We start from the raw sequence: 12,514 nt of genomic DNA, 5'->3' as shown, positions 1-12,514 counted from the left end.
TGGAGGCTTGTCATACAAAATGGAAACTTGACATGACTTTGGTTCACTTACAAACACAGGCCTAAACCATACACTATCCATATGAAACAATAAAAATCAGTACGAAAATGATAATAATATAATATACAACAGTAAAAATCAATACAAACGTAATAATAATACAATATACAACAGTGGATATCCAAAACCAAAAACTTGCTGCCAAAATAAAAATGTTTAAAGCTTATCCGATGTCTTAGCTTGCTTATACTTATCTATAGGGAGAAGAGAGGGTGAGAAAAAGTCAGAAATGGTTGGGGAAGCGGGGGGAAGAAGAAAAAAAAAGAGAAACTGGGGATTTTGCTACATGCGCATAGCAATCACCAAGCTAACAACAACGACCAACCCAGTGAGCGTGCCCATTCTCCTCACAGGACTTTCTTTTATATTCCCCTGATCACCTCACCTATCAATCATCATTATCCTCCAATCATAACGTAATGCACACGCTTCCCAATCACTGTGTACTCAGCACCTAGGTGTTGCACACGTTATTCAACTGGTCCAGGTGAAACACTGCGGGTGCCCCATCACCAAAAGTCGGTCACTGACATCATCGAGGTAGAAAGTTGAACTGTTCAGGAACCTGCACACCTCTAGCCAGAGTGCGCATGCCTGTGAGGGAATCCAGGCCAGAAACCTGCTTCTACCCCCCCCGCCTCCTGCTGCGAGCAGCCGCGCCCTGCCACCCCTCCCACTCTCCCCCGACCCCCTCTTCCTCTGCCCTTTTTCCCCCTGCCCCCCTCCTGTTCTCTTAAGACTTGCAGGGCATCCTGCCCTTTTCTTTGCTTGCCAGTAAGTTTTTTTTTGTTTTGTTTTGTGTTGGGGGTTTGTGGGGTTTTTTTGTTTTTTTGCAGTGAGCCCACTGTTTTTCATGGAACCCACCTGATTTCACGTTTTCCACAAAAAATGTGCACAGTTGATAATTTGGTAGATCCCTATCCATATCTTGAGGAATTCTTATGTTCAAGGGCTCTTTTGTGGAACTTGAGGAAAGTGCAAGGAAAGTATTACAAGAAACTGAAATTAAGCTGAAAGCTATCCCTTAGAGAAATAACTTACTTGGGAATGGTGCAGGTTATAAAATAGATCCAGCTGAGACTGTGACTGTTCTTGCAGAGAAGCCATTGACTACCACAAGGAAGATTTATAAGCTGCTTGGTTTCCATATCTACTGTTGGTGGTACATCAAGATGTTACTTGAATAACATAGAATATTATTTCTTAACTGTTTTGTTGGAGTCTAACACATGGTCCCATTGAAAGTGAATGCTCTTAAGAGAAGAAAATCGAAGAACGAGGCAGAGGATCTGGATGGATTCAACTGGTTAGTTACTTGAATGGAACAACTTCCGAGATAGTTAAATCAAATAAGTGACTGGTAAAGTCACTAATAATTAGGAATCTACTTAAATAATGGTGAGACAAAGGGTTTGTCATGGGCAGCTCACGGCAAGCAGAGCAGGTTTCATGGGCATTTCACAGTGGCCCTGGCCCTCACTGCTGATTGGCAGAGAGGTCCAGGGGCCCTGTCCTTCATTCCTGATTGGTGTCAAAACACTTTCACTTTCCTGACTGGTGCCTTCACTTAGTCTGTGTCACTGGGTCACCCTCCCTAGCTCTCACTCAAATTGTGTGCTCTATGGCTGCAGTGATTGCCATTCTTTCTTTGTATTCCGGTAAGCATTTTTTTTTTGCTTGATTTCGTGGGAAATTATGGCCAGTGACTTCTTTCATGGTGATAGTGGAGATCACCATTTTTCATGGTTTCCACAAAAATCATCGAACTGTGAAGAAGGTCCCTACCAATAAAGTGTTCCAGTTATGGCTGACTTTATAAGAGACTTAAATGTAATTTTACACCATGGCTAGGAAAGATCACTTGTTAGGCTTTCTTTAAAAGCAAAAAATGGAAAAAAGGTGTAAGAATTTTTTGACCCAGTCGTTTACTTCCATTTACTGCTTATCCATAGAAATAACCTTACTATCTAAAAGCACTGCAGGTGGATGTACAGACCAAGGAAAACAAATGCAAGAAGAGAAAGAGAATCAGACTTCAGTAATTCTGATGTGATGTTTTCAGATACTGTCCATGACACAGAAATTTGGAAATTGGAAGAAATTTAGAGGCAGGAGCATTTTATTCACCTTGGGGAAATTCAGATGATATTCAGAAGATTTGGAAACTAGTGATCAACCTGGTGGGATCTGCATTTACCACTGAAAAGTCTGAACAACAAAACAAGATCATGGACCTTCAGACGAATGATGCATGCAAGGATAGATCATCTGAACAATCCACTGACACTCCAGCACATCTAAGTAGAGAAGAGTCTCAAAGACACTGATGTATGATTGTTTAAGGCAGTGGTTCTTAAACTTTTGAGGTTAAAGACACCCCTTGTTGGACTCAAAGCACCCTTTAGGATATACCGGCTCTCACTTTTTCACTCATTTTTTTTATTGCAGAAAAATAGAGCAATTCTTCTGTTGCAGAGAGCTCAGAAAGTCCACAACTGTTCAGAGTGTTTTAGACACTGTAAATTTCTATTTGAAATTCCTACGTTTATCTTGTGAGTCATGTTTCATACCTAACAGTGCTAATATTGGGCTTGGACAGAGAAATACATGGTTTCTGTCTCTGGAGAAACCATGAGTGTACAGAAGTTTATAACTTTTCTCTCAAAATAAAAGTGGCTACTCAGAGAGAAAAATAACTCAGGAACAACACAAGTGAAATAGTTCCCTGGAGAATCTCTCTCAGAAGACAGAGCTACTCTATAGGCAGTCACTATGCTTTGCTGCTGCTTTCTCCCCCCTCCCACATGGGGAGGTTGAGTGTGTGTCAGTCCCAGCCAATTTGGGAGCAGAACGTGCCTCCTGGGTGGTTTGGGCTGGAAATGTCTAGCACTGAAGAGGTTAGGGAATGTGTTCTGTTTCTAGCTTGTTCCTTGCCTGAATCACACTCCAGTACTTAGGTGCAGGGAAGCATACAAGTTTATGCCCTGCCCAATCTTAGCAGGGTTCCAGCAGAACACAGGGGAAAGGCTGGAGGCTTCTACCCAGAATGCCTCTGTTGCGACGTCTCTCAGCCTGACGCATATTATTAGTGTGGCCCCGACCTCCATTGCGACCCCTCAGTTCAACACTACTCGGTATGTGTGTGTACTTCATATACCAACCATAAAGGATTCATGTGCTAATTAGCCCTCACTCGTGGCTAGAACCAAGTGTTCTTGACACAAGTCCTAGGATGCACCAAAAATGTATGTGCAGATAAGGTGCAGGGCAACCTGGTATGGCTTCACCTCCGGGTGGACAGGGCTACACTAATCATATGTGCCAGGCTGAGAGAAGGGGCAACAGAGGGATTCTGGGTATGCAGTGTCATGGCTCACCATGGCTTGCAAGAAGAGTTGGGAATGAGGGGGCTGTGCTTAATGGGCACTACTATATATCTTGTTCAGATGGGCTGCATTAACCTATCCTTGTAGTAGGTTTCAATCAGCATGCTTGCCCAATATGGGCTAAATATTTTATAGTCATGCCCAGTGTTGGCTGCATTTAATCAACTTCATAGCTGGTTTCCATTGCTAAACACATGCTGCTTTTTGGCAGAAGTTTAATGCTAGTTAGTATATTTAGTAAGATTTCTTTGTATGTGATTATAAGACTGGGGTAGGGGGGCTTTCCCCCTCATGCCTGTAGTATGGAAAGAAACCTCGACTTGGAATCAAGTAAATACAGTATGTTTGTATAGTAGATTTTTTTTCTAAATGTGCTGTATATCTAATTACTTGGATTTACATAATTTATCAAATAGAAACTATTATCTAATAAGTCAGATCTAAACAGTTTAAATTCCATTATGTTGGAGAGCAAAAATGTGTGCGCAAGAGACATGAAAGAAACAGAAGGAAACTGGATGATTCCCTTGTCAGTAGCAGAACTCATGAAAGACTTACTTGAGAACAATTGTTACAAGCTTGTGGAATTTGTGGATTACTGCTAATAAGTCAAATGAGTGTTCTGAATTTATTAATAGAAATATTGTGATTACATTACATTTACAAGGGGAGAATGTAGCACTCAGAAGAGAATAGCAGAGTTATTTTTACCTGTACTCTGTTTTTTACAAATTGAAGGTCTACTTAGAAGATTAAAAAAATAGCGAACATGGGAGGTGGATATAGCTGCAGAATTTGGTGTGTTATGAAAAGACTTAGAAGCAGTGGGGGTTGTGCAAGTTGTTTGTGTGTTTTGCTTTGAATACTTAGTGCAAGAAAATTCCAGTTATAAAACCACTTTTAGGCCAGGAGTAGATTAACAGCTAAAATATGCAGGAGTAGGTCAGCAGCTAAAATATGCTGGATTGATCATTTTAGTTAGCAGCCTGAAATATACCAGAATTCAAGTATATCCTTGGAATGTCTTCTCTTTGGGGTTTTGAGCATTGTGAAAATATTGGAAAGGATGATTCAGCTTGTGCCAACTCACAAGATTCTTTAGTAGCTACAGTAAGCCTCTGCCAGTGTAATTAAATTAGAATACAGGATTAATGGTAGTATACCAGGGATACTTGCATGCCCTAAGTGAAGAGTTGGGGGCTCTAGAGCAGCCTTCCCTTCCCTTCCACACAGTGCTGAGCTGAGGGAGGCGTGGCAGGGCCCTGGCAAGACGCTTTGATTTGGGAGGGGTCCACCCCCTTTTGACCAGCCCAGCAGGGAATTGATAACGCAGTGTTTATCACGCCTAACTCAGTGTTTATCACCCCATTAAGAAAACAACAGAGGGATGTTACCAGCTACCTGTTGATTCTGCCTTTGTCCGGTCTGCCACAGCACCACAGCACGGACCATAGCCAGAATGTGGTCTGCTAGCTAATACTGTGTGTCTGTGTAAGGCAGAGGGGATGGGGAGGGGAGAGATGGAGCGGGGAAGCTTGCAGTCGGTGCCGAGCTCCAACCAGAGAGCATGCCGGGATCCTGGGGGAGTCTGATTTAACTTAAACCAGCAAGGGGTCTGGGACAGGCATTGCATAAACCGGAATGATATCTGGTACTACGTTCAACCAGTTTTATCTCAAACTGGTTTCAGCCATTTTCAAACTGGTTTATGTGCACTGAATATCTTTTCTGCTACAGGTTTAAATCACTGATCACTTAAACTGATTTATGTGTAATATCTGTCCCTAGTCCTGGACAACACACAGGGCTTTTTTTTTTTGGTTCTGAAAAACAAAAAATTTAATTTTGTCCATAACCAAGGACAGAAGCAAAATATCTCAAAACAAATGTTATATTATTCTTTTTTGATTCAGAAAAATAGCCTAAGTGTATTATGCTGTCTTAGAACCATGATCAGTTTTGTAGTATGAAAGAGGAATGAGATTTGGGACTCCAAAGACTCTTGTGGTGATTGAAGAGTATTATTTCCCCAGGACACTTATTTTATTTTTTATATTTGGAACATGATGCGCTCCACAGACACAGCATTTGATGTACATTAGTATTTTTAAGTCCTAGGAATAAGTTACGTTTGGCAGGGATAATTTGGCAGTGTAACTCAATCAGAGGCCATGAAAATCATCTTAAACCTTCATTTCCTTCAGCATAATGGCTAAACTATAAGAAGGAACTCTCAAAGCTGATTCTAGTACATCACTGGGCATTAGTGGACTTTGTTGCAAAAAATACAACAAAGGTTTGTACAAATAAACCTAACAGAAAAAAATGTTAGTTAGGTTTAAAATAGTCAATCAGGTTTTAAATAGGTTCTTCTGCAAATATTTACTTTGATTTTAGAAGTAATTATGTGGCACAGCCCTAAGATGATGTTTTGATGGGTTCGATTAGCTGCTGACATGGATAAAAGGACTGAGTCATGAATCTTTATAATTTGTTAAAACATGCATTTTATCACAAAACAAAGAACCTCTAAAACTGTTGTTGATGCCTTTTGAAATCTAACACAAAATTGGGGCTTTCCGATCTTCCTAAATTGCAGCTTTCATATGTTAGGCAAGAAATGGAATAATCTATCAGAGTAACTGCAGTACATTTTATAGCTTTCACAGGATCTTATAAATTATAGAGAAACAAAAATATCTAAATGAAGTCTAAAGCTTTCATCAGTGTCATTATAAATCCTGTGCAAACTCTCAGTCTGCAAATACTTAGAAATGTTAAAGAAAAGAGAACAGAATTTTGGCTAGCCACATACCAGGGTGAGTTTATGATGCCAATTGAGTTACCTTAAATCATGATTGTGATCTTTAAACAGAAGTAACACATTTTTATTTTTCATTTACAATACTTTTTGATGTACTTGGTTTACATACTGTGGACTTAGGAAAAGAATAAAATGAACAACTGCTATCCTTCTGAACTGTTATAACAATGACAAGTCTTGGCTACCTTGATATACAGCATACTACATGGGTGTACAACTCAAGCTTTACCTTTCAAGCGTCCACCAATAAACTTCCCCATTGAGAGCCACAATTAGTGAGATCCATTCTGCTTGGAAATTAGCTGTCAGCCTGTTTGCAAGTGAGAAACTAGATTGCAGATGCATGTGCAGAGTAATTAAATGAAAACCCACAGTGAGGACACAGGAATTGCTGTTTTGCTTTTCAAATCCTTTTTAAAAAAATGTAATAAAGTGTTTTATTTAAATAGTTACCATATTTTCTCACATAAACCAAGAGCAGTAGCAGCATTAATTACTGTGGCTCTGGGAGCCATAGAATTACCATCTTTACTCGAATCAAAGACGAATCTGAACTTAACCCCCTCCCCCCCCCTTCCAAATTACTAGACTCAGTACATGGAAAAAGTGTTATAATTTTTCATGTATAAAATTTCATTATTAGAAGGTCATCTTTAATTCATCTCCTACACCATTGCAGGGAGTCAGGCAGCGTGGAGGCAGGTGGTGTGGAGAGGTAAATCAGCTTGCCCCCTGTTTGTGCCTGCCCCTTGCCACCTTTGTTTTCTGCTTGCTACCCCGGCATCCTAGTGCCTCTTCTTTTCCCTCCACTACTGCCACCCCTCCACCCTCACGCTGCGTCCGGCCAAAAACCCCTGCCTTGGGTAATCAGCATTTTTAGATTACTGGCACCCCCCATTCCCCATTCATGCTGGATAATAGAGCTTATGGTATATGTTAATTCTGCGCTGCTCTTCCCCATCCCCCTGCTGCCCAATGTCCAGACCCATGAGGAGTCTTCCTCCCCAACCATGCACCAGATCAAACTGATGTATGTGATTGGCCTGTGGCAGAAAACCGCACTACTGCTCCATGGCCATGTGCTGTTGGACCTGGTGCATCAACTCTGGGACTGTACACTGGCTCTAGGGCTGTGTGCTGGGTGAGATTTGGCATGAAGCTCCAGGGATAATGTGTAGTTCCAGCTTCAGGGTTCTGCTGTGCAGTTCTTGTGTTGCTGTGGCCAGATTGGGTCCCACTGTGCAGGGTTAGGGCCAGGTGTGGCCCCCAGCCCTGGCACATGTCCCCCCCCAGCTCCCAAGCCCCCCACCCCAACATGTGGCCCCCAGCCTGTGGCCCCAAGCACCAGAGATGACAGATAATCAGTATTTAACCATGCTCCATGGTAAGACTTTTTTTCCTTCTTAGGGCCTTGCAAAAATAGGGTGCCTGTTATATTTGTGGGCATAGTATATGCAAAAACAAAATTGTACTATGGGCCTCTGGGATTGCCTTGGTGGGACAAAGGTTCTGCCCACGTTCTCTAATAATGGTGGGTATTAAATATAAAATTACATACTTACCACTCAGTTACCCAAGTTTTATGAAGTAAATCTTGGCTGTTAAGTAGTTTGTTATATTTATTTCTACATTTGAGCTTTGAATCTCTGCTGGACAGACCTTTCTTGAAGCAAGGAAGATGTTTTGACCATCAGATATGTTTTCTTCTCCTGCAGACAAAATCAGTTGGTTTGCTTGATGCAGATGTATATGGCCCTTCAATTCCAAGGATGATGCATTTGAAAGGAAATCCAGAATTAACCTCACGTAAGTGAAAGCCATGCTTGCTCTGATATTTTATGTTTAGTTTGCTTTCAAACCTCATCACAATGAATCAGTATTTCCTAATCATCCACTGTAATATAAATAGGACATGGAAGGGCCAATACTACTACTACTACTACTACTACTACTACTACTACTAATAGAAAAATGGATTTGGTATATCCAGCTTTTTCCTTCTCTTTTTAAAAAAGAAAAAAAGAAAAATCTTTGTCAAAGTCAGTATAGTAAAACAGTATGCCTGGGAAAGAGGAGGAATGTCATTATGGTAGGTTATATCAAACACCATTTAGCTATCCAGTTGACTTTGACTTTGTCTCTTACTTTTCATTGAGCCAGTCTCCAGGCCACCAGATTTGCTTTCATAGTACCATAGTTCTTAGGATCGGGAGGGACCTAAATGCTTCATCAGGTCCAACCCCCTGCCCCGGGCAGGAACAGGTGCTGGGGTCATATCACCCCAGCCAAATATCTGTCCAGCCTTCTCAGGACCCCGCAAGGCAGGACCTCACTTCGGAGCCCATTCTAGAGCCTGGCAGCCCTAACTGTAAAGTAATGTCTCTTGATTTTCAGCCTGAACCTTCTCTCTAACAATTTGTGGCCATTATTCCTAGTAACCCCAGATGGTGCCCGGGGGAACAGTCTCCCCCAATTCTCGCTGGTCCCCCCTGGTGAGTTTGTAAACAGTCACCAGGTCTCCTCTCAGCCTTCTCTTGTGGAGGCTGAACAGGTTTAGGCCCCTTAGCCTGTCCTTGTAGGGCCTGCCCCGCTACCCCTTGACCGTGCAAGTGGCCCTCCTCTGGAACCTCTCAGTGCTAGCCACATTCCTCTTGAAGTGCAGCACCCAGAACTGGATGCAGTACTCCAACTGTGGCCTGACCAATGCCGCATAAAGGGGAAGGATCACGTCCCTGGACCTGCTTGTGATGCATCTGTGGATACACAACAAGGTGCGGTTAGCCTTACTGACCACTTCCTTGCATTGGCAGCTCATGTTCATCCTGGAGTCAACAATGACTCCAAGATCCCTTTCTGCCGCCGTGTTGACAAGAAGGGTGTTCCCCAGCCTATAGGTGTGTTGCTGGTTCCTTCTCCCTAGATGCAGCACCTTGCACTTGTCTGTGTTGAATTCCATCCTATTATCATCCGCCCACTTCTGTAACCTGTCTAGATCTAGCTGGATTCTGTCCCTCCTCTCCAGCATGCCCACCTCGCCCCACATCTTGGTGTCGTCAGCAAATTTGGACAGTGTTTTCCACACCCGCATCAGATTGCTGATAAAGTGTTGAACAGTACAGGCCCCAGGACCGAGCCGTGAGCATTACCTCCCCTACTGGGCCCTTGCAGATATGCTCCTTGATAATTTTCTCAAAGGTCTTCCCAAGGTTTGTTTGAGGTTTCCTTGGAGAGACTGGGGGAAATCTTCACTCATCTGGAACTGGGAAAGGAAGCTCTCTTGTCTTCTGCATCAGAAACCTTCCTGCAGGCAAGAGAAGTATGGGGGAAAGAGAAGAAAGTAGGGAGGACAACGCCAATGATTACCTGTTGCAGCTTTAAACTAATGCCTGGCTGCTGAAAGCCATTGATTGTCTAGTTGAAGATCTATAACAGTTTTCTTGGAAGTCTCTCCTCTCCTCCAGTGCCCAGACCAGGTTCAAATATACAGTTGCTAGTATGACAGAATAGAAATTGTCTGGTAAGTACTTTGTTACACACACCATTAAGCCCAGTTGAAAAAGTTAAAAATATTTGGGTGTACACACAACCAGTCCCTGTTGTTAAAATGATGGCCAAGTACTTCTACAGTCCCTATTGAAGAATGGACAGATTGACAGTACTGCCTACACGCATATTGCTGTGGACAAGGGCAGAGAGTGAACATATGCTTGTTCCATTTAAAAAATGGGCTGCAGCTTTGCAAGAAACATTAGCGTTAATCTTTAAACTTGTGGACAGGAAGTTATAGTAAAAAGGAAGTAGAAGACACTTTCAGTTTCTAGCAATGCCGTTACCTTTGTGTAGTTAATATATTGTTTTGCAAAGTGTTCATTTTTTTTATCATACACGTGAGCATTTATAATTTGAGATGTTGAATATGAGGGAGCTCATTTCGAGGGGGGTAATTTGGTACATTTTGATTTTGTATAATATTTATAAAAAAAATGTAAAAGAACAGTATTTAGTTTCCAAAGGCAAATGCTCAAAAATGAAGAACTGTTTGTACAACTTAAATTATTCTCCTTTGTTTCTAGTTTGTGCTCTCAACAAGAGAAGGAGCAGAGGTTCCCAAACTTTTTCTTTTTGCATACCCCCTTCCAAATTTATCAGCTGCCCACGTACCCGTATCAACATATGCTTTATATTTCTCCTGTGTACACCCCAGAGATGTTTTGTGTGTCCTCAGGGGTATGTGCACCACAGTTTGGAAACCCCTGAGATACGGCTTCTAATAGTATGTACTTAAAGACTGAGTCACAATGGACCAGTATTAAGGTTGGACCAGCAACTGTGAAATTTGACATTTTTTTAGCTTTTGAGTGCTTGACTTTGCAACCTAAATATTGTTCTTTTGCCCATAAGTTTTGCCTATAATTTCCTAGGTTATTTTTTAATGAAGGGTAAAAAGAAATTCTATTAATTGCCACTGTAATAAGCATTATGCATTGTAAGTAGGGTTTGATTACCTAAATTTTTGGTATTACAGCACAGATTTCCATTGCAGTAATTACAGGACTACATCAGTTCTTGTCAGGAGAAGGTTGTTATAGCAGCAGCCCATCTGCCTTTCTAGGATCTCCCCTAGGTCCAGTGGAGAAGCCTGGCCCTTTTTTTCCCTTTATTTCTCCTTCCCATAAAGTGGAAGACTTCTTTCCCTGCAGTACTCAAAATGACAGGGCTGCTGGGATCATGACTGGGTCCAGGTGATTTATTGGGGGAAGCCTGACTTGACCTGCTAACTCTTTCTCTTTCTACCTCTCTGAGAGTAGGGATAGCCGCTGCTACATTTGACAAGAATTGGGAAAAGGCATACTGAAGGTCCCTGAAGTGTTTTGAAGTGTAGCCTGACTTAGCTCAGTTGTGTTTCCCATTTTCCTCAATACTGCAGTTGCTCCAAGAGTTTCCAAGCAGTCTGTGTTCAGCGCACATGGCTAAAAAACCGTGGTAGGTTGGTGCCAGTTAACTAAACGCGAACATTCTGGGCATTATTTGAGCAGGCTTCCAGATTTTTCTTGAGAACTCCAGAGACGAAATGGAAAGGGTTATTTTTAATTGTTTTCTGTTTTGACCAGAGCGGAGTGGAAATATTTGAAATTCTCAAAAAATGTTTGTAAAATTATTTTATAATGGAAGCGATATGCAGCTTAAAGAAGTGAAGATTGTTGTTGGCTACTTGTATAACAAGGTTTGGTCTCGGCACACTTTTTGTGCTATAAGAAAATCTGTAGAAAAACTGATTCAACCCCATAAAATGGCTGTCTTTCTGCTTTCAAAAGGTGTTTATACAATTATAACTTACATCAGTAAGTCTGAACCTGCCCTACTCTTTTAGCTGGTCTTGCTTGTTTGCAGTATTTCTCTCAGTTTGGTCTCCCGGTTTAGTCCCATGTCTTTTCCATTCTTATCCTTGTAAACACCAACCAGGAAGCTGCACTGAATTCAGTTTTTGTTTTTATAAATATATCTAAATATATTTACATATTTATATGTATAAGTGTGTATGGAAATAAATACATCTATTTTACTGCTATTAGTTTTGTGTACAAAATATACTTGGTACTTTAAATAGAGGAGTTTTTGTTATTTTGCACTCCATATTTCCCCTGCTACTCTCCCATTTTAGTTGTTAAAAATAATGTTTAACTTAGTTTCTGGATAATAGATTACTGCTGGATTTGCACAGAAGCATATGGTGAAGTTCCAGCAAACTGTAGACCCACTAGCTGAAAAAAATGGTTAAGTAGCATGGTTCTTCCACTCTGGAGGGTCCATTCCACAGCTGCTATTTAAGGAGATCCAAATTCTAGCCAGCACTACTCCAGGATATGGAAAAAATATTAGATTAAAACAGGTTAACAAAAAAATGGGGACTTGCTTCAGAGCAGCTTACATGTGGTACTTGTTCATGTACCATGTACCACATTTACCCAAATCTAAGACACTGCCCCAATAATTACATTCTATACATGGAAAATGTATACAGTTATTATAATTTCCTATGTATAGAATCTAATTATTGGAGGAACATCTTAAATTTCTCTGCCCCCCCTCACTACTGCAGGCAATGGGGGTGGTATTTTGGGAGACAGTAAGGGGGCAGGCAGTGGAGAGAACAGGAGGGGACAGGGAGTAGGGGAGCAGGTGGTTGGGGTAGTGTGGAGATGGTAGGGGAGGCATACAGTTTATCCACTGCCACCTGTCCCCC

General features: G+C 41.5%; 1 protein-coding gene across 11 annotated transcripts in view; it reads left to right on the top strand.

Annotated features, from left to right (window-relative positions):
* The window catches only part of NUBPL (nucleotide binding protein like), a 256,910-nt gene that overhangs the window by 78,413 nt on the left and 165,983 nt on the right, over nucleotides 1–12,514 (top strand). For 10 of the 11 annotated variants that reach the window (XM_025202457.1, XM_025202456.1, XM_025202461.1 and 7 more), the window contains one exon: nucleotides 7,986–8,076. The exons of the other annotated variant lie outside the window; for it this stretch is intronic. In XM_025202457.1, coding sequence (XP_025058242.1) covers nucleotides 7,986–8,076 — 91 coding nt within the window. The remainder of the gene's footprint in view (nucleotides 1–7,985; nucleotides 8,077–12,514) is intronic. 11 annotated transcript variants of the gene reach the window in all.

This window comes from Alligator sinensis, unplaced genomic scaffold (assembly GCF_000455745.1).
Source record: "Alligator sinensis unplaced genomic scaffold, ASM45574v1 scaffold720_1, whole genome shotgun sequence".
Classification (NCBI taxonomy): Eukaryota; Metazoa; Chordata; order Crocodylia; family Alligatoridae; genus Alligator; species Alligator sinensis.
This window is presented reverse-complemented; position numbering and strand designations above follow the sequence as displayed.